Source organism: Nycticebus coucang, chromosome 14, assembly GCF_027406575.1.
Source record: "Nycticebus coucang isolate mNycCou1 chromosome 14, mNycCou1.pri, whole genome shotgun sequence".
Lineage (NCBI taxonomy): Eukaryota > Metazoa > Chordata > Mammalia > Primates > Lorisidae > Nycticebus > Nycticebus coucang.
The window spans coordinates 70,254,729-70,275,895 of record NC_069793.1 but is presented as its reverse complement, the minus strand read 5'-3'; the positions used below and the strand labels follow the sequence as shown (position 1 = coordinate 70,275,895).

Genomic DNA, 21,167 nt, shown 5'->3' with positions numbered 1-21,167 from the left:
CAGAGTGTACAATGGCGACCCTGCATGAGGCTGAGAAAGCTCTGTGAGACGGTGGATATGCAGCTCAGAGCCCGCACACAGATGGTGCTGAACAAAGGCGCGTCAAGCATGAAGACTAAGCCGCCACACGGGTCATATCTGAGGAAGCTACAGGACAGAAGTCATGGTGGGGAAGCCCCACCTGGCCAAGTCCCCAGGAGGGACAGAAGTGCTGGGTAGAAACAAGGGTTAAGGGCGGCGCCTGTGGCTCAGTCGGTAAGGCACCGGCCCCATATACCGAGGGTGGCGGGTTCAAACCCGGCCCCGGCCAAACTGCAACCAAAAAATAGCCGGGCGTTGTGGCGGGCGCCTGTAGTCCCAGCTGCTCGGGAGGCTGAGGCAAGAGAATCGCTTAAGCCCAGGAGTTGGAGGTTGCTGTGAGCTGCGTGAGGCCACGGCACTCTCCCGAGGGCCATAAAGTGGGACTCTGTCTCTACAAAAAAAAAAAAAAAAAAAGAAACAAGGGTTAAGTCCCTAGGTCAGCCTCTAAATGTTCCTTTAAGTCAGGACAAGACACTCGTGAGTCTCTCAGCCTGCACTTTCCTTATTTTTACCATCTGCAGGTTCCACTGTGAGGCTGGGGGCCTTCATGACCCCTGGGCAGAACCAATGTGCCCATCTAATCCCTCAGATGGGTTTGCTGAGGCCCAGGGAGGGATAGGGATATACCGAAGATCACGCAGGCGTCCCTGACAGGACAGTGGCAGGGCCCCCACGGCGGCTGCAGGACAGAGTAGGGTCCCTGAGAATGCCCACCTGTGGATTTTGGAAGAAGGTCTCTTTGTGGTTGATGCAGCCCCCACTGCGGTTCTGTTGCGGGTCCTCGTGCCGTGTCCAGGCGCCGCGTAGCCGGGCCTCCTCCCATGTCTTATGGATGCTCAAGTAGGACGTGTTGATCAGGCGGCACTGGATGATGTCGGTGAAGTACTGGCACAGGTCCTCGAAGGTCATCCTGGGCATGGGAAGGGGCTGAGTCAGTCACTCCCCTGGGCCCAGGCCCACCAGCCTGCGGGCTCTGCACACTCCGCACGCATGCCCACACAGGAGCACGGGTGTGGCGTGCCGGACCTGTAACTGCTCTTTTGGCCTCAGCTTTTTCCTTTGTAAAATGGGGGTGAATCTAACCATAGCTTCCTACCTCGCAGAGCTAGTGCAGGGATTAATAATGCGATTAAAGCACATAGTACAACTTTCATCAGACGGCCCAGCTGGCAAAGGCCGCCGTTATGCTTAATAACGAATGTGTGCTGCCCTCTACAGTTTATAAAGCATGCTTCTATCTGCCATGGCTGGGATGAGGCCTGAATCAGCTGGTGGCAGGAATCCTACGGTGAGCGTGCTACAGTGGCCAGGGCATCACTGTGGTCACATGCTCTGTGCACAGCTCCAGGGGCCTGGGCGGGGTAGGGGGAAGTGTATTAAGTGTTAACAAGTACGAGTAAGGCCGTATAAAGAAGCCCTTTCTAGAGAGAGGTTTTGCTGCCCTAAGCCAGACTGGCAAAGAGAATCTCGCACACAGGCCCAGACCAGAGGGCCTGAGAGGCCACCTACAGCGGCTCCACTAATGCCTGCAGGAGGGGTCCTCCATGGGACAACAGGAACACTGTCATCTGCCTTTGCCCTGCCTGAGGACCCTCATGGCCTCCAGCACACGCTGGATGCCCCGTACCCCTCTAGGAAGTAGCTGAGTTTTCATATCAAGTGTTATGCTTAAGAAAGACTCTGAGCCTGGCTCACTGTCAGGACCAAATGCAGGTTAGATAACTGTAGGAGTGACTGGTAGTCTCCTCAATCTGGGCTGCTACCATCTTCCCAGCCTACCCCCACCCATGTGTCTCCTAAGTTCCCCTCTCTTCTGTGAACTTACTCTTCCCAAAAACCTAGCTGTGTTTTCTCACCTCTGGGCCAGGTCACTCTTTGCCCACCAAGGCTATTCTGCACCCCATGTTGCAGCTCCTCCATGCACCTCTCCCCTTCCCTTCTTAGCAATCAGGCTACCAGCAGACCCCGGCCCTCTGGTCAATCCCCCTACCTTCTGGCATCTTGGCCAGCCTGCCAAGGTCTCAGCTTGGGTGCCAGAGCAGCCCAAGTCCCCTCATGTGGGTACAGAACATTGTGGGAATGAAAGGGCCCATTATGGCCCAACTAATTTTACAGAGGAGGAAATAAAGTCCCAGAGGATGGTGTGACTTGTCCAAGGACAAATAGCAAGTTGAAGAAGTGGCCTGTGCTAGAGGCCTGGCTCCTAACTCCCACCCAACATTCCCTGCCAGACCCATGGGAGACCCCTCAGCCCTGGACACCCAGGGCACACACACTCACCAGAACTCGCCGTCGTCCTGCACAGTCACACCCAACTTCTCCCGCTCACTCTTGCTCACTTTCTGCCATTCCTCTGAGCTGGAATGTGAATGCCAGGAAGGGGACAGGGAGCCATCTAAGAGGACCCACCAGGACAGCCAACAACGGCAAGGAGGCAGGCAGGGTGGTTTAGTACCAGGCCTCCAGCAGGGCAGTGTGGCTAGGGATACCCAGGGCCACACCCAGTCCCTCTCCATAAACCCCATCAGCCCCTTCTCACAGGGAACCATGGGCTGCCACCATGCCAGGGCCCAGATGGGCTGAAGGCAGAGCTGCAGGCTGTGGGTGAGGAGGCACACGCCCAGTGGAGGGGACTCCTTCACTGGGCACCTGGGCTCTATGCCTCTCCTGGCCTCACCAGGGCCATGAGCTTAGCTTGCTCCCATTCACTCGCCGCAGTGGCCTTCTTCCCTGTTCCCTCCCCGACTCACTCACCAGACTGGTCTCTATGTCCCCCATAGGTCAGTGCCTCCTATACACCCACTCAAAAGTAAGTCCCCTTTCTCTTTTCCCAATGTCAGCCTGCCCACAGATCCTTCAAGGCCCAGCCCCAGGCCCACCTCCTCCAAGAAGCCCACCCCATCTTTGTCCATGTACTTGGGCCTTGTGCCTGCACCCCTGTCCCAGGCCTCACGTGTCACTCCAGGGCCCGTTCCACTCCCGCTCTCCCCAGGGGTTGCGAAGGCGGATCATGTCCAGCTTCTCTGACTTGAAGAAAGCTAGTAGGCCGTGGCCCAGGCGCACCTTGCGCACATCAGTGACGGCGTATGCATGGCCCTTCACCAGGCCACATGCCAGGCGGGCCTCCATGTCCGCCGCCGTCATTGCCTATGGGAAGACACAATGCCCAGTGAGGCAGGGCCACATTGGAACCCACACCTGGTGGGACTCAGGTTGGAGTTAGAACCAGGGGGCCACACCACCCCCTCCAGGCCAGGATGGGGACTGCGGCCCTACATGAAGCTGAGTCCTTGCTCTGCCGTGATTAGAACAGTGATGTTCACACAGACCATTACTAACCCCACAGGGGCAGCAGTCTGTAGTAAAGGAAGGCACCTGCCGGGGGTCAGCCTGGGGTGTGCTGGAGCTGGTTGCTAAGCACCGGGAGCTAGAAATCAACCATGGTGGGGGTGTTTATACACAGAAGTCAGCAAATTCTATAATGATGGACTTTTCATTTCCCCAGAAAGCCAGTTTCTCAGCATACCACAGGGTCTGTTAAACTTGGGCTCAAATTCTGCCTTCCCGAGCTCCGGCTTTCCCATCCCAAGCACAAGATGTCAGGAAAATCAGGATCCTCCTGAAGCACCTAGCCCTCTGCCACACCCAGCAGGGCTCCCTGCCCTTTCCCAGGGGCCTCTCAGCTGCATAGACATTCATAACCCAAGGGGGTCAGAAAAAGAGGCTGGGCTTGAATGGTGTGAGAAAGACATTTGGCAACCTAGGGGTCAGGATAGGGGTCTTCAACTTGTATTGCCCAGCACTAAGGAGGGAGTTGCACCTTCCAATTTCTCCACTCCCCCACGAGACTGAGGGTCGGGCTTTAAGAGCTGACTGGGCATGGGTTTGGCCTGGCATATCACATCCACCTCCCATCCTGGTCAGATGAGTGAAGGGGAGGAGCCACCCCTGGGACCTGCCCGTGTTCTCACCTTGATGGAGGCGCTGATGAGACCTCCCCGGCTGTGCACCTTTAACACACGCTCAAAGAGCTGGTTTCTCTTGTTCTCATCATTGGCAAAGTCACCCTCAGTCAGGTCGATGGGTTCAGAAACACCACCCGTGAAGTCCACCAGAGCATCTGCCGTGTTGCCTCCATCTAGGGCCTGGTAGCAGCCTGCCAGCCTGGAGAGCAATGTGGAAAGGATTCCCAGCTCACGCTTCCCAGCAGGTCTGAATTCTTTGCCTTACAGGGCTGATTTTTGAAACTCAAAGAGGTCAAACAAACTGCTAAGGTCACACAGCAGGCCACAGCAGAGCCAAAACTAGAATTCAGGTCTTGATTCCTGGGCCAATATTTGTTCCACTAAAACATACCGTCTTTTTCTTTTTTGTTTTTTGAAACACACCATCTTATGGCTCACATTGCCCTAAGCCTTAGCAGCTCCACTTTTGTAAACTAAATGTCCAAAAATACAGCAATATTTTCAAAAGCGTTAGCTCATATTTCTTTTACACACTAATATTGGATAAGTAACATGATTTATAATGATGTAAACGCAGAAGTACCCAAAATGTTTAGCAATAGAGAACTGGTTTGTAAAACTCGTGCTGTACCTCCACTCAGAACACTAAGCAGCCATGGGGGAAATCACTGGAAAAGCATCCCTGCGGTGGTGGGAAAATGCTAGTGAGGGCTTATCATGTTTGAAAAAGCAACACAGTCAGAATCCAAGTATGTTTAAATAATTCATTTAAAATATTTATTAAGCATCTACCATGTGTGACATACACGATGCTGGGTACACAGTGCAGGCTTCTTATTTAAATGAGTAGGAAAAGGCCTGTGGTGATCAAGGCATAGTGCTGAATGCAAATGAGAGAAGCGGAGTAAGAGATACAGCACTACACGCTCTGTGGAAAATACGTGCCCACAGCACAGCAACACGTTTTGTAAAGTTACCTACACATAAAAATGCATCAGAGATGTTAAGAAAGTTGCCAGTGGTGGGAAAGGTTGAGTACAGAGCAGGGGTAGGGCCTTGAGCCATCATGAGCCAAGCTGTTCACTGACAGTGAAGGAGTCCCGGAAAGTCGGATGGCCCCAAACATGGCAGGGCAAAGCAGAGGGCTGGAAGAATTGCAAGATATGGGAGACTTTCATTAGCTTCTTCATGGTTTTCTACACTTTCTGAATTTGCTAGGATAAGCATGTATTTATTTTATAACTTAAAAAGTAAATAATGTAAAAAACAAAGCATAAAATGGTGCAGCCACTATGGAAAACAGTTTGGCAGTTCATCAAAAGCCAATCCATGCATAGGTGTCTATTAAAAAGAACTGAAAGTAGAGACTCGGACATTTGCACACGTGTTTGTGCAGTATTATTCACAATAGCCAAAAGGTGGAAGCAACTCAGTTGCCATCAACAGATGACTGGATAAACAAACTAGGATATACACATACAGATATACATATACATATCCGTACAGTGGAATACTGTTCAGCCATAAAGAGGAATGAAATTTTAGTATACGTTATAACATGGATGGACCTTGAAAGCATTATGCTAAGTGAACAACCTTCCCCTTATTCCACTTATATGAATAAGTATGACTTATATGACCTAGAATAGGCAAATTCATAGGAAGGAGAATGGGGGTTCCCAGGAGCTTGGGGGGGGTGTCACTGTTTAATGTGCACAGAGCTCCTGTTGGGAATGATGAAAAAGTTCTGGGTGTAGATAGTGGTGATGGCCCACAGCAGTGTGAATGAAATCAATGCCACTGAACTGCAACTTACACATAGTTAAAATGAGAAATATTATGTCTTATATATTTCATTATAATAAAACTTTAAAAAGAAAAACAGCAAAAAACAAAAAATCTATAGTCCCAGCTATTTGGGAGCCTGAGGCAAGAGGATCGCTTGAGCCCAAGAGTTTGAAGTTGCCGTGAACCATGACCCCACAGCACTCAACCCAGGGTGACAGAATGAGACCCTGTCTCGAAAAAGAAATTAGTGAATATGACGCTTTCAAAATAATCAGCTATTCTAAAAAAACAAAAAACAAAACACAAGGCCCCTGGCTCAGGAGAAGAGGAATCTACACCAAGGGTAGTGGCAGCTCAGTGGCTTCCAGGAGGCCCTGGCTACCTGCAGGACTAGTGCCTGGGCCTCCGTCTTCTGTATGAAGTAACCATTCCTCCCCTCCTGGAGTCCAGGCCTCCATCCATCCAGCATCAACTCAGAGGGTTATGCCCTTGGGCCTGCGCTCTAAGAACACTGTGTGTCTTGACCAGCCCTTCACTTTTCTGTGCCTGGGGCCCTGGCTAAAGGAACACCGCGTGGAGCCCATCACTGCCACCCTCCCCTGCCCACTGCCAGCACCTACTTGGCATAGGCCTTCTCCACCAGAGCACACCAGAACTCGTTGCGGGAGTTGGAGTGGCAGTAGATGAGCTGGTTGTTGACCGTGGGCAGCCGGTCATCGATGACCACGTCCACCCACTCCCCAAAGCGCCAGAAGTGGAAGTGAAAGATGCCTGCGTAGGCGTCCGGCTTCTCGGGGTCCCACTCCTGCTCTTTCCAGTCTGGGATGACCTGAGTTGGGGGAGCAGGGGCAGGATGGGGACACAGTGAAGGGTACATGTGGCTTCCTAAGAAAATGGAGTACACACCTCCAGGGAATCAGAGCAGAAGGGAATACTGGTTTCAAGTCCCATTTCTGCCACAAACCAGTGTTGGGTGAGTCCTCATCTCGGGGCCTCAGGTTCCCCATCTCTGCCGGGATTGGAGATCTCTTCCTTAGGCTCCCTCCAGCTGTGTCCTTCTAAGATTCTGCCTCCTGCATCCTCCCCTGAGACATCTATCCATATCCACCACGAGTTTCTTCCTGCTGAACGGTGCCACCCTTCACCCACTTAGCCCATGCCAGAAGCTGGAGGCCACACTGGCCTCGTCACTTGCCCTCTGTCCATCCAATCAGATGGATCTGAGCTACATTCTCCTGAAACCGTCTCCTCCTCTGCATCCCCCTGGTGCCACTCTGGCCCAATCCCCCATCTCCTTGCCCTGGGACACTGCAACAGCATCTGCGGCTACCTCTGCCCTTGGCCCACACAGCAGCAAACTAGCCTGACTCTGTCACCTCCCTGGAAAATAAGGCCCAAACCTAACGGGCTTTCCCAGCCTTATGTCTCTACCTCCCATACACCAGCCCCCCCCGCTCCTCCCTGCTCCAGGGTTTCTCTGGTCAGGGACTCCACACCTGCTCTTCCTCCTCTTCTTCACCCAGCTGACTTCCCCTCATCCTTCAGTGTCAATCCTCCTCCTCTAGAAAGCCCTCCCTGACTCTTCAAAGTGGGCCCTCGGACCCTCTAATCTGAGACACTTAGCTTACTGAGTTATAATTAATAGCTGTGTGACATTGACCTCAACATCTGATATCACTGGAATGTCAGTTCTATGAGGGCAGGGCCATATTGGTCTTGGTCACCGCTATACACCCAACACCCAGCCCAGGCCTTACCTCTGGCCCAGATAGCATGCTTAGCAAACACATGTTGACCGAACAAATTCACAGGTATTATTTGGACTCCAATAATATTTATTATTTATGAAGCACCTTGGAAATGCCAGGTCCCATGCCTGTGACAGCCATGGATTATCACAATCACCCCATGAGTAGATTGTTACTGTCCATCTCTACTTTACAGATGACAAAACTAAGGCTCAAGGAGGGCACGTAACTTGTCCAGGAACACATAGCTACAAAATATACTTGTTCTTTGGAACCAGGATTCAAACCCAGGTCTGCCCAGCCACACACTGGGCACTGAGGACCCAGATGAATCACATTGTCCCTGACGTCAAGAGGCTCCCAGCCTAGTGAGAGAGGCAGACACAGAGGCAAAGTGCTGAGGCTGACACAGGCACATGCAGGGAGGTGGGAGGAAGGTGTGGTGGGCTTTACAGGGGAGGCCAGCAGTGGCACCCTGAGAGCTGGCAGAGGGCAACCCCCAGGCAGATGAGGACAAAGAGAGGCAACCTGAGAAGCAGGAGGTGGGCAGGGCAGGGAAAACGCCTCACCTGCCGAGTCGTGCTGGCCCTCTGGGCAAGGGACCAAGTGGGGCTGAGCCCCATCCAGACCACAATCACCTCCTGCTAGAAGAAAACCTCCCACATATAAGGGGTGGGCACCCAGGTTTCAGGCAGAGGGGCTGAAGAGGCACCAGGAGGCCTGCCCCATCCTAAGTACACAGACTTCAGCCAGACGCCACAGTCACTTCCCACCCCCAACACTCATTAAGGATGCTTCTGTTTATATACCTCTTACTATCAAAGGGATGTTGGCAAAGGAAAATGCTCCCTAGTGGGACATCTGAGACCAAGAAAATGAAAACGCTAACCACAGGGAGAGGCATTGCCTCCACTAATGGAGCCCTATGAGGTGCGCGGCCAGGCTGTTACTGTTTCATCCTAAGCCTTACGAAAAGCTTTTGCAACAACAATATAGGAAGTCACTAGCGGAAGGCTGCCCAGGGGCCCAGGTGACAGAGGCAGGATTCAAATCCATGGCTTCACAGCTAAGCACCGTGTCTAGAACCCAGCAAGGGCTCAGAACTGGCTGGTTCCTTTCCCTGACCTCCTTATCATCCTTTTCAGTCATGTCCATGTCTGTGTCCTTTCTAAGTAATGATGACCAGCCAGCCTCTGCCCTGACTCCTTATGCTCTCTCCCTACTTTTCTGTCAGGACAGAAAGCAGTATCAAAAATGGGCCACATGCAGGATGGGGTTTACTGTCCCCCCTGCACAGGAGAGAAGGCTGAGGTCCTCACAAGAGCACAGAGCAACAGGGAGTCCTAACTGAGAACACGGGCCTGGCCACTGCCCCCTACCCTGCCCTGCTCTGAATGCTCTGAACTGCGCAGGAGGGAGAGGGGACAGCCCTGGCAGGGTGCTGGGAGGTGCTGCTGGGGCCTCAGGAGGATCATTAGCCAAACTCAGGGCTTGGCTCTGAGCCTTCTGTGGTGCAAGAAGTAGCTAATGAGGCTCCAGGGGCTGGATGCGGAGTCAGGGGTCCTCAAGGGCCTTAATTTGCCCTCCTGCATCACAGCCATTGGAACTGGCACGGGGTGGGCTCTAGGCCAGTCTTCTTGCTTCTCATCCCCTCTGCCGCCAGCCACAGGAACACGCCTACCAAAAAAACCTCCCAAACCATATCTGGGCATGCCATGGAGGAAGCCATCACAGGCTCCCAGGGCCAGGACAAAAGATTCAGGAACCAGCGTCCATAAGGATAATAACTGCAATGGATTAAAACACATCAAGTATATTCAAAGTCATGGATCAAAATGATACTTAACAAAAACTCTTTGTCACTATTGGAGGAGGGTTTTTCAACTCAAGTTTTTGAAACTGGGAAATTGAAAGAATCAAGCATTTATCTTGCTTTTGTATACCAACTGTCCCACAGGGTAATCAAATAGCAGAGGAAAGGAAGTCTTTATCTGGAAAAGAATTCCAGCCAATACAGGAAGAAGAAATGATTAACATAAGACCAACACCATTTTGTAACCACTGAAGAATTAATGGATTTAGGCAATGATCACCAGTGACTTTTAACATCAGAAAAGAGAGGTACCAGAGATAACTACGTGCCTCCTGAACAGTCATGTCAGAAAACATTTGTACCTAAACCCCATCAACCCTCTAGAGCTAAATCCTATTTTATGGCAAATGTAAGGGACAAAGAACGTGTTAAATGTCACCAACAGGATGCAGGCAACAAAATCCAGACAGTGGTCAATCTCACAGGACAAACAACCCACTTTCTTCCATAAATAAATTGGAAAAGAAAAAAAAAGCTAAAAGAGCAATTCACCTATTGCTATAATAGTGGACTTTTATTTGGATCTCATTCAAATAAACAAACTGTAAAGTGTATGTATATTTATGACAAATGGGAAATTAGAACACTTATTGCCTATTTGATGATATTAGGGAATTACTTTAAAATGTTACAGTTATATATTGGTAATGTGGTTATTTTGTTTATTTTTTACTGAATCCTTGTCTTTCAGAGATGCAGACAGAAATGTTTACTTACAGACACGATTCTCTGTCTGGAGGACAAGATTGGCCATGAGTCAATAATTGTTGACCACAAGGGCTGGATACAAGGAGCTCATTACCTTGCACTCTCCCCTTGTGCTGCTGTGGCTGAAATGCCCATCACCACGGACACCACAGCCTGGTCTGGCAGCTCTCAGCCTTTTGGATTCACAGGAATCTACCACAACCAGTAAACACCCATGATGCTTCACGCCACCTCAACTCTGCACATACATGGCTCGCTCTGCCCACATCCCTTTCCCTTACCCCTCGAGGGCTGGCTGAGCAGCTGCTCTCAGGGGCCTCCCTGCCAAGCTCCCTGCCCCAGGTACTATCAGGCAGCTCCTTCTCTTTTCCCTGATCACTGGAGAAGTTCCTGGGTGGGGGATAAGTTGGACTCATCCTCAGATCCCAGCATGCAGCCCTGAGCCTTCCCCAGCTCCAAAGCTGGCTAGAGTCATTCTGGGAAGAAAATAGCCAATGCTGGCCACAGTATGGCTCCTAACTGGCCCGTGACCTATACACAATACCACATGACCAACTGCAGTGGGTGGCAGGGACTTAAGTGTCAACTGAGCCACCTTTCTGAGCCTCAGTTTTCTCATCTACCTACCCCGCCTTCAGGACTTGCACATGGCAGGGGCCATCCGTGCTGGTACATGGAGTACTTGTGTGTGCATTCACACAACAGTCTGAAAACCCTGGTTGGGTGTGAGCTGAATTGACCTGATAAACCTCCTTCCCAAGAGGAGGAAGGAAAATCTCAGAAGGTACTTGGCTTACTTACTCGGGCTGACCTGGTAACAATGCAAGGATGTGTGGGGTCTGGAGCCTCCTTTACACCCACCCTGGGATGTGCTCCATTAATGGCCACCCATCACAGAACAGGCCCAGAAACCTCAGGGGCCCCCTCACGGGCACATCTTAGCACCCCTAGTCTCCCCGGCTCTTGGGGTTACCCTGGGGACTGTCACCTGTACTCCAGTGGGGCAGTGGCAGACAGGACTCTGTCTGCCCAGCTGCAACAGAGAGGAGGAGACGGCCCTGCTCAGGACCTGTGTGTTTGTGTAAATCCATGTGTGGACGTGGGGGATGGGGAGTGAACGTTCAGATTTCTACCTGGGAACCCAGAGGGTCCAGCGCAGAATAGTTCTAAACCATGCTGGTGGGGCTGAGGAATGAGGACCTACAGGGGGTTTCCTGTGTCACCCAAGTTGGGGGAAGTGAGCCACAAGAACTTCATGGGTCTTTGGTTCCGAGTCTCTGAGATTCCTAAATTCTCAGCTTGTAATTTCAAGAGTCTCAAAGCCCCCAAGTTTGGGGTACCATAACTGGAAGAGGCCAGGAAGGCCTGGGCCACCTCTGCTTCCTTGGGGAGCAGAGCCCCCCTGACTCACCAGAGACCAGGGTGGCTGACGCACTGCAAAGGGGCCAGTGAGAGACCTGGGCAGGTACCTGCAGCCTTGGTGTAGCCCCTCCCCCTGAGCCTGTGGCTCCCCAGTTATACTGTGAGGGTTAAAGTTCCCCTCAGTGGGCCATCCTGATCCTGATGACGGTGGTGAAGAACGTGTGCCCTCATGAATGCCCAGGAGAGCCAGGCCTAGCAGCAGCCCATCTCTGCATCCCACACCACTGCTGCCTTAAGCACTGGCCTCACTTCACCTCTCAGAACCTTACACTCCTCCTAACCACCACCCCCTTCAAATAATTAGAAGTGAGACCACGGGCGGCGCCTGTGGCTCAGTGAGTAGGGCGCCGGCCCCATATACCGAGGGTGGCGGGTTCAAACCCGGCCCCGGCCAAACTGCAACCAAAAAATAGCCGGGCGTTGTGGCGGGTGCCTGTAGTCCCAGCTACTCGGGAGGCTGAGGCAGGAGAATCGCCTAAGCCCAGGAGTTGGAGGTTGCTGTGAGCTGTGTGACGCCACGGCACTCTACCGAGGGCCATAAAGTGAGACTCTGTCTCTACAAAAAAAAAAAAAAAAAAAAAAGAAGTGAGACCACATTTCTACGGTGACCAGGAAGTAATGAACAAACCCAGAGAGGGTGCCCGTGTGCCAGCTTTGAGAAGCTGAGCCCTTTACTAGCATGGACTCATTTGATCTTCACAATAGGCCTAGGAGGGAGGCACTACCATTCGCCTCAACTCACAGATGAGGAAATAGACTCCAAGGTCCCCCAGGGTCACATAGCTGGGTGGGGTGGAGGGGCTGGGCCCCATACCCCTGCATTATACTGCCAGGTCTCTTCACCTTGTGGTTCACGTCCCCTTCCCTGCACTCTGGGGAGAGGGCCAGGCCCCCACTGCTATATGAGAGAAGAGGGCTGGGTCCTTTGCCTTGACCCTCCCATCCCACCCCACACACCTCCAGGAGTGTCTGGAGAACAAGCTCAGAAGAGAAATGTTGGGGAGTAGAGACTCCTGAGAACCAGGTGTAGGCTGGGAAGGTTCTGTGGATGCTGTGGGGGGCTGCACAGAGGGAAGGAAAATGTGGTGGCTGCAACTGCTCTGCAGGACTCTGAGTCTTGGCTGGATGGGGGTGTTTGAAGCAGTTCATTCCCAAGGAAAATCACAAATGTAGCCTCTGAGGCAGGGATCAACCTGTCTCCAGGGAGGAGCTGCCTAACCTGGGCCTTCAGGTGGGGTAGGGGCATGTAGCAGGCCCTTCCTGGGGACCAGTGTCATGGGGTCACAGACCTATTGGCCCGGAGCCTGGTCCACTCACACCCAAAACTCACCTCCTCCTTGCCCTCTGTGTAGAGCTACGTAGACCAAGGGGAAACAAGGGGAGGTGGCCTGTGTCAGTGCCCAACATAGCCCCATCGGTCATGGGTTTAATGACCCCAAAGAGAAGGCTAGAAGGGATTTCACTAGAGAAGGCTAGAGGCTGTTCCCTCTCAGAGTCTGAGGCTGGAAGAGGGCCCGGGGCTGCCTGAGGACACACACAACTTGGTGACAGAAGCTAGACTAAACCTGGTGCCTCCCTGTGGCTCAGCATGGTTCTCTCCACACCCTCTACAGAGGCAGATCAGAGGCTATGGAGAAATAGGGGAGGTGGTTCCTGGCTGGGCATAGAGAGACCCAGTAAAACCCAATCCTGGCCTTGACCAGCCACTGACTATTCTGGGCCTCATCCTTGCAGGCGTGGGATGAGGAGTGGGGCGTGTGGGAAAGGGCTCAGGGCCTGAGGGTAGAAACCAGGCAGGCCTCCTGGTGGGGAGAGGGTGGGGGAGGGACTCACAGCAAGAGACTGCACATCACTGAGAGCGCACATGGGCTTTATTGGGGACCCACAGCAGGCACAGCAGAGGCACGCAGCCCCCAGGGGCCATAGACCTACTAGGGGCAGATAGGGTGAAGCAGTGTGAGAGACAGACAGTCTGGACTAAGAGGGTCCCAGAGCTGCAGGGAGAGGTCAAGTAAAAAGGCAAAAGGCAGGTTGGCTTCTGCAGTCATAGCAGAGAACAAGGCAGGCAGCATGGGACTTCAAGAACATCCCAGAACAGGCCCCAGAGCTGTGAGTTGAGAAAGGACCAGAGCTCGCCCCACAGCCAACCTCCCACCAACAGAATCTCCTGCACGTGCCTCCAAGGTAGGGACGTGCCCCCCCAGCAGCCCCAGCTCCAGCCCTTGGTGCATCTGTGTCCCACTGACTCTGCCTTTTGAGAGCAAATGTCATGAGCATTTTGTCCCTGGTTGGCCAGGAACAAAACAGGGCTGGCCTTGAGACAGGGTATTAGGGGCACTTGCTGATGTCAGGTGGCAGGTCAGTCCCCCAGCTCAAAGGGGGCTCACTGGGCCTGTGTAGTGTGAATGAGAATGAGGCTTGGGGCCAGAACTGAGTTTGCTGATGACTGCGCCCGTCTTTCCCTGTCTGTTTGGAGAGTGGGTTCCACCTGATGACCTCAGAGGGCTGTGTTCTGCCATCACCCCACTGCCACCCCCAGCCCCTTCTGACCATCAGCCATCATAACTGCCCACCAGTCCTCCCTGACTATACTCCTCAGCTCCATTAAAGAAGCCCAAGAAATGCCAACAGATGTTTCAGGATGAAACACTCGCCTTCCATGACCTGTGAGCTCAAAACCTAACTTCCCAGCAGGGGACACCAGAGAAACCACTGTGTCCAACTCCTGGGCCCTAGAATCCCTCTATCCAGCTTTCCCCAGCAGTGGAACTCCTTCACTAAACTGCTCCCTGTTTTGCTATATGAACCTCAGAGTATCCTAGTTCAGGAAGTTCTCCCAAGGTCATCAGGACCAAGCCCCTGCTAAGAGCCACCCCAGAACCAGCAGCAATTAAACAACAGATAACTAAAATCAGATTTGTTCACAGGCCAGGTATAGACTTCTAGAATATATCTGTATGAATATAGCATGCTCTCTCAATATGTACATTTACATACATAGATAGATCTCCATGGGACTCTTCATGTGTTCCCCTCCACTTCACCCCTGAAGTCATGCCCCAAAGAGCCAGAGCCCAGCCTGCGAGCCTCCAGAATGCAGCCACTCCCCACTGCCTAATCCACCCATGCAGCAACCCTGCCCCACGTCCTGAGGATGGCTGAGGCGTCGTGGACCACACCAGGCTGGTGCCAGGAGAAGTGCTTTCCACGGTCCTCGGGCTGGGTGTTGACATCTCAACACAGGCTTCACTGAAGGGCGCTTAGGCAGCTGGGCAGCAAGGCTGCTCTCTGGGTTCCCCAGGGAGGCTGCTCCTGTTGTCTCCATCTCCCCATCTCTGGAGGAAGATGGCTGGCTGGTTCTTTGGATCGCTCGTTCTTTTTTGGTCTCTCTCTCTCTTCCTCACAATGAGGCAGAGAGAAGCCTTCCCACCTGCTCACACTAGCTCCGACCAGGCCTCTACAGTTTATAGCAGCAGCAGCGGCAACCAATCCAGCTTCTAGACTACAGAGCCTTGAAATCTTCCTCCTGTGAGCTGGCGTGCTGGCACCAGGGAAAAGGAAAGAAGGAAGAACATGGGACTCAGGGGGCCTTGGGCCAAGCCAGGTATAGGCTGAACAACTAGAAGAATGTCCCTCAAAACACACCTGGGGGACAGGAGGTACAGGCAGGGGAGAGGGCAGATGGGCAAGAAGAGGGGCAGTGACAAATAGCTGCCATCAGAGCTGGTTAAAAACCACAGAGGCCTTGAGGTTGGCAGGCTCCATCCCCTCGCCAAGGGTGATGAGGAAGTACATGACCTTGCGGATCTTGGCCAGATCGGACAGACGCTCCCCAAACTCTAGGGCATCGGCCTCGTTGCAATCTATAGCCTCCGAGTCCTCCTTGCGCCAGAAGATGGCTGCGGGGTCCAGCAGCTGGCGTGTCATGAGGTTGGTGAGGTCAGGCGTCCAGTTCTGCGAGGTGCCTGTGATGGTGACCTTGCCTGGCTTGTCCAGCACAATGTTCCAGCGGTCGAACTGCAGCTTCTGCTGCTGGATGAAATCCAGGCGGTACACGAACTCGGCTGGCCGTAGCAGCTTCTCACCATCCTGGCGCTTCTCCCCACGCTGCTTAAGGCTCTCCACACGCAGACGCATCTGCTTGGTCAGGTCCTCGTCCAGGACCAGCGGCATGTCCAGCTGTGGCTGCTGCGGCCCATCCTCTGCCATGGCCCAAGTGCTGCTGCTGCTGCTGCTGCTCCCACCAACGTCAAGGAGCCAAGTGGGCTGCGGCCTTGGCTGCCAAGAGAAGAGGCCACCAGAGGGGGGCCTCACTCCCCCTTCTGCCCTCCCCTTATCTCCTCCCCTCTTTGCCACTGGCCCTTCTCAGCCCCACCCAGTTCTTAAAACAGGGGGTGTGGGCGGTCCCACCTGCCTCATCTCTGCTCCTTGCAGGAGCAATAATGCAGGTGTTGTGGGCAGACAGGAGGGTGGCAGGCTCCACAGGGACCAGAATGCTGATGTCAACTGCTGTGGCAACCACCCTGACTACCAGGGACAGCTGGGAGCTGGCCTGCTCATGAAGACAGGAGCACTTCACAGGCAGGGTAGGGGAGGGCGGAGGGCAGTGTGCACTCACTGGAGGCACAGAGGAGAGGCGAAGGCTGCCAGGAGTGGTGGGAGAGCTCAGGCCCAAGAGGGCCCTGCTGATTTGATGTCTGAAGTCACCCAAGCCAACCATAGAGCCACCCTTGACTCTTCCACACTCAAGTGCCAAGGCCTGTCAATTCTGCTTCTGAAGTGGCCTGGAACTTTCCCCTCCATTCCCACTGTCGGGACCTCAGCCCAGCCACCATCATCTCTCACCTAGACCCCAGCTTCTTATACTTGAGCATCAGAATCACCTGGCCCCCATCCCAGAGTTGTTTATTTAACAGGTGATGAGCCTGAACACCTGCATTTTTAACAACCTCCCAGGTGACACTCACGCTGCTGGTCCCAGGATGTGCTTTGAGAATCACTGACCTAAAAGGCTTTGGCCTACTAGCCCTGCCTCCACCCTAACCACAACAGGACCAGATTTCACTGTTACTAAAATCCCACCAGATGTTCCACCTGCACTGAACTTCAGTTCCCCCCAGGAGACCTAAGGCCGAGGAAGAATCTGGCAAATGCCTCTATCCCCAGTGCCTGTCAGGAGCTCAGCTATTATATATGGGCAAATGGAAGAACTGGAGTGTGTGAATGTAGCTGTGCACGGGCGTGGGGGAAAGGGGCCTGTGCCACAACATGCCACACACAGAAAAGAGGACAGAGTCACAGGCCAAGTTGTAACAACTGAAAATAATCTGAAGGGTCTAGCACAGTCAATTGCCAGATGGAGGCTAAGTAAATCAATGGGGCTTCTCTTTGCTCCACAGGAAAGAGGTGTTTCCATCCTTCCCAGCACTGGATTTTGCTTTTTATTTGTAGGTTTGCTTAGCGTTTGCCTGTGGTGTATAAGCCAGCAACCAGCACAGGCCACACCACACAGAAGGCCTTGGAGGTGCTTGCTGAGTGAGTGGACAGCTGACAAGGGAACGACTGAAGTGATGGACCGTGGGGCCCAAGTATGACAAAAGGAAGGTGGACAGGCAGGGAGACAGGACATGGGCACTGGCTGGGGCTAAAATGAGGTTTAGGGACAGGTGTGTCTGGACTAGGGAGGGAGCAAGAGGCCTGGGAGATAAGGTCAGAGAGATGGAGCCATTGACTAAAGACCTCCAGGGAGAGCAGTTCTAGTCCCAGGCCAGGGCTACAACTACGGCAGCAAGTGACCAAGGTGGCTGAAAGTGAAGGCTGCTGGAGATGAAACCAAGAACAGACACCATAGTAACAAGGTGAGGGCGAAGACAGCAGGGTGTTGGCACACAGACACAGTAATCCCTGGGGAACAGCAATACTTGGGGTAGAAAAGGCTGGGAAAGTGGAGGTGGCAGGCCTCCTGTGCCTGGGTGATCAGCCAGGACCACTGATTGGCAGGGGACAACACTACAGTGGGCTGGGGGTGGTGGTGGAGGGGGACAAGTGGTGGGCAGGAGCCAGGCGTGTGCATGAGGGAGTCACATCTGGAAGCAGCACAGGGGAAGAGGAACCCCTATTTCTGGACCCTGAGGGATGAGGACCCAGGGCACAAGGCCCCTGGGGAGAGCCTGGTTTCACCGGGGCAGAGAGGCACCAACAGGCAGGAGACTGAAGGTGGAGGGCGAGGTGATGGGAGCCAGAGGAAGGCCAGTGCGGGAGGGGAGGGACGAACATCTGGAGGAGAGGTGCACTAAGCATTGTGGCCAAGGAGACAGGAAGGAGCAGGAGGTTGCAGGTGGGGGCTGGGCCTGATGATGTCCACAGACCCACCACAGGCTGGAAGGCAGGCTGTAGAAATACAGAGAAGTGCAAACTCCAAACTTACATATGTGATTGCTAATTTTTGCATATAAACAGGAAAACCAACCAAACAAAAAAACTCTCTTTAACCTCAAATAGAAAAAAGACTAGAAGGAAATATAGAAAACCCTTCATGTGGACCGTTTGTGAATAATGATAACCTTAGGCTCCTTTATACTTTGTACTTTTACAAATCTTCTGTCATCACTATCTACTGTGGTGCCCAACTAACACCTGGTGAGTGAATTGCCAAGTAACTGAAAAGCACAAATTCCCCACATAACAAGGGCAGAGACAGAGGGGGAAACATGCTTAAATGGAACTAAAAGACAACCTGGCCCTGCCTCCAAATGCTCTCCAGGCCCTGCCCAGCACTGCCCACCCTAGCCCTTGCTTCCCCAGACACTCGACTGGGACTCTGGCCACTCTCATGCTTTCCTGGGTCAGAGGCTTGACTTACAGGGCCTGGGCCCAAGCCCAGAACCAGACACACCTGGCTCAGAGCAGGCATCAGACCTGCCCCCAGGCCCAGAACTGTGTCCGGCCCTAGGGAGGTGAGGTCACAGGGACCTTGGGTCTAGCTGAGACCAGACCAGGTCTAGCTGAAGGCAATGCTCAACCAAACTGTCACATCCTGATTTCAGGTGCATAAACCCTGGTCTCCTGCCGTGCACAGCCTGGCCCTCAGGGAGCACACAGTGAAGTCAGGAGGCCATAATGCCCTCACCAGGGATCCCCGCGGAGAGGGGGCCCACTGCCAAGAAGTGTCTGGCAGGACATAGAGCTAGGTGGGAGTCCATGGAGGGGAAGGGGAGGGAATTACGGATTGCAGCAGGCCACTAAAGGCTAAGGGCTTGCCCTCCTCAGGCTTCCTTAATCGTCCCACAAGGCTGGGAGCTGGGAAGGTCAGGTTTACACTGAGGAGAGAAAGAATGGGACCTGCCCAAAGTCAACACACAACTAGCAAGGGACTCAGCAAAAACCAAACCCAGGTCTGGGTGGCTTCAAATCCTGTATGCACAAACCCCAGGTGGCCTCAAGGACAAGGGGGTAAAGGTGGCTTCCTGGAGGAGCATATGTTTAAGGTGTGGTGGCCTTGAGTCTGACGTGTCCCCCGAGTGGGGGTGAGGGCATGGGGCAGAGGTGCCCAACAGCCCCAACGCCCTTCCATGGAGAAAACAGGGTGAGGCAGGGAGGCCCTGAAGGGCAACAGGCCCACAAGGTGAGGGGTGACAACAAACAGGGCCTCCAGTGGGGACAGAAGAGGAGGTAAGGCACAATAATGAGCTCCCTGGGGCCCACTCCTTCCAGGACTCAGGGGCTATTGCCACAGCAGCGCAGGAGGCAGAGTGCAATTAGCCAAGAGCACTCAGCTCCCCATGGACCCAAGTTGCTGGAGATTGGCCCCTGCCCCCTGGCAGCCTCCATGACCAGTCAGGCCAAGTGCCCCCAGGCCCTACAGCGGGGACCTTTGGCCCAGAGATAAACACAGGCCTGCTTAAGGTGGCATAGCATCACAGACAGGCCTCCTGCCATGAGTCCTGGGTGGCTCTCCCACTGGCCAGCTGGGGAGTTGCATCAAGAAGTCCCTGGGGCCAGGCTGGGGGAGGGACACACAGCCAGCAGAGTCTCTCACCTATAGCTGACAGCCAGCCCACTCCCAGGGGAGGACCCAGAGCAGTCAGGAGGTCTGGGGCACCAAGGCCAGTGTGGAGCTGCTGGTCAGTAGCTGGGCCCAAGAATTTGGAGAGGGAGCCATTCCCAAAACTCTCCAGTCTCCTCTGTGCCAGGTCCCTGCTGGACTTAGCGGGAAGATATAACGTGGGCCAGCTCTGCCCGTGGGGAGCTCACCTCGAGAGGGGAGACGACAGATAAACAGGCAAGTAATTACAGGGCAGGATGGGGTGAGGAGCACTGACCTCAGAGAGCCACATGTGACATCATTTTGCTCATGATCCTCGAGGCCCAGGGGAGGGTCAGGGCATGGTGCTGTCCTTCCAGTGCAAGGCTGGAAGCTAGGCCCTTTCAGCTCAGATGCCCCAGGAATCGGCTACTGTAGTGCCTTTGCCAAGGCCCTGAGGGTCCTTATAGCAGGACCATCAGGGACTGGCCCCAGGGATGTCCACCCTGGGGTACCTTTGTGGGGTCACACCCCTGCTGTGGAGACACGAGAACAGGGCACCTACCACAATCCCAACAGCTCCCTCTGACGGAGGAGGGATGCCTCTGAGGACAAGGAGAAAAACTCACTCTGCTCCTGTGCCCTGCTTGCACAGAACACCCACATGTTCTACAAGTGTTAGCAATCAGAACACTGGCACCACTTTGTGAGTACACTGCGGGAGGCACTTGGAGCCCTCCACACCCAGACAGACCGCTACTCTGCTCATTCTAATTTTGCAGATGAGTAACTAACCTGAGGCCCCTTACAAAAATACCAAGTGGTAAGGCTGGGGCTCAAATGTCAGCCTGGGACACTCAGATACCCAGTGCTCCTAAGGCCACTGACAGTCCCTTCCTGGGGACAACAGGAAGGGGCGGGATGAGGAAGAGGCAACACCTGCGCATCTCTACCTGTTGTCGTTACTAGAGATGAAGGGTCCAGTTCCACTGTAGCCTCCCAGCTCCCCAGAAAGGGTGCTCTGAGTACTGCTGAGCACCACCACAGGATGGACTGGAAGGGCCAGAGCCCGTACTTTCCAACTCAAGTCCTTCAGCCCTGGTCCAGAACACCAGCAGCTTGGTACCAGGAATTATGAAGCTGGGCGTGGTCTGGACCACCCCTGCTGGGAAGCTGGAAAAAGTGAGGCCCAGAGGACAGTGACTGACCCAAATCACACAGTAGGGGACTGACAGGGGTCTCCTGAGCTTCCTTAGCAGTATCTCCATAATGCTTCCACATTTCACAAATGTGTTACCTACCAAGTGGCTCCAGGGACACTGAGTCCCCAACAGCAGGGAGGGGATGCATCAGAATCACCTTGGGAGCTGCACAGATTCCCAGTACCTGCCCCCGGGATCCCCAGCTGGTGGGTGAAAGAAGGCGATCCTGATGCTCAGCCAGTGCTGGGATCCAGGCATCAGCTTTCAGAAAGCCTCATCTGCCACATTCAGGCCGCACCTGTCTGGCAGTGAGGACCACAGGCTGCAAGAACACCCCCACATCCCCAGCATACTCTG

General features: G+C 53.7%; 2 protein-coding genes across 6 annotated transcripts in view; both read right to left on the bottom strand.

The window, feature by feature from the left end:
* The window catches only part of CAPN5 (calpain 5), a 56,891-nt gene that overhangs the window by 6,784 nt on the left and 28,940 nt on the right, over positions 1-21,167 (bottom strand). For 4 of the 5 annotated variants that reach the window (XM_053561847.1, XM_053561852.1, XM_053561850.1 and 1 more), the window contains exons 4-8: positions 6,455-6,663; positions 4,053-4,245; positions 3,035-3,228; positions 2,362-2,439; positions 796-991 (exon numbers count right to left, since the gene is read on the bottom strand). In XM_053561847.1, the coding sequence (XP_053417822.1) occupies positions 796-991; positions 2,362-2,439; positions 3,035-3,228; positions 4,053-4,245; positions 6,455-6,663 (870 nt within the window). The remainder of the gene's footprint in view (positions 1-795; positions 992-2,361; positions 2,440-3,034; positions 3,229-4,052; positions 4,246-6,454; positions 6,664-21,167) is intronic. The other variant, XM_053561851.1, reaches the window with a different exon arrangement.
* Positions 12,205-21,167, bottom strand: OMP (olfactory marker protein). The gene has a single exon (XM_053561853.1). The coding sequence runs from the start codon at positions 15,792-15,794 to the stop codon at positions 15,303-15,305; it is 492 nt and encodes a 163-aa protein (XP_053417828.1). The 5' UTR covers positions 15,795-21,167; the 3' UTR covers positions 12,205-15,302.

Excerpts from the sequence above, each read along its gene's own strand:
- OMP (XM_053561853.1), bottom strand. The coding sequence starts at position 15,794 with ATGGCAGAGGATGGGCCGCAGCAGCCACAGCTGGACATGCCGCTGGTC.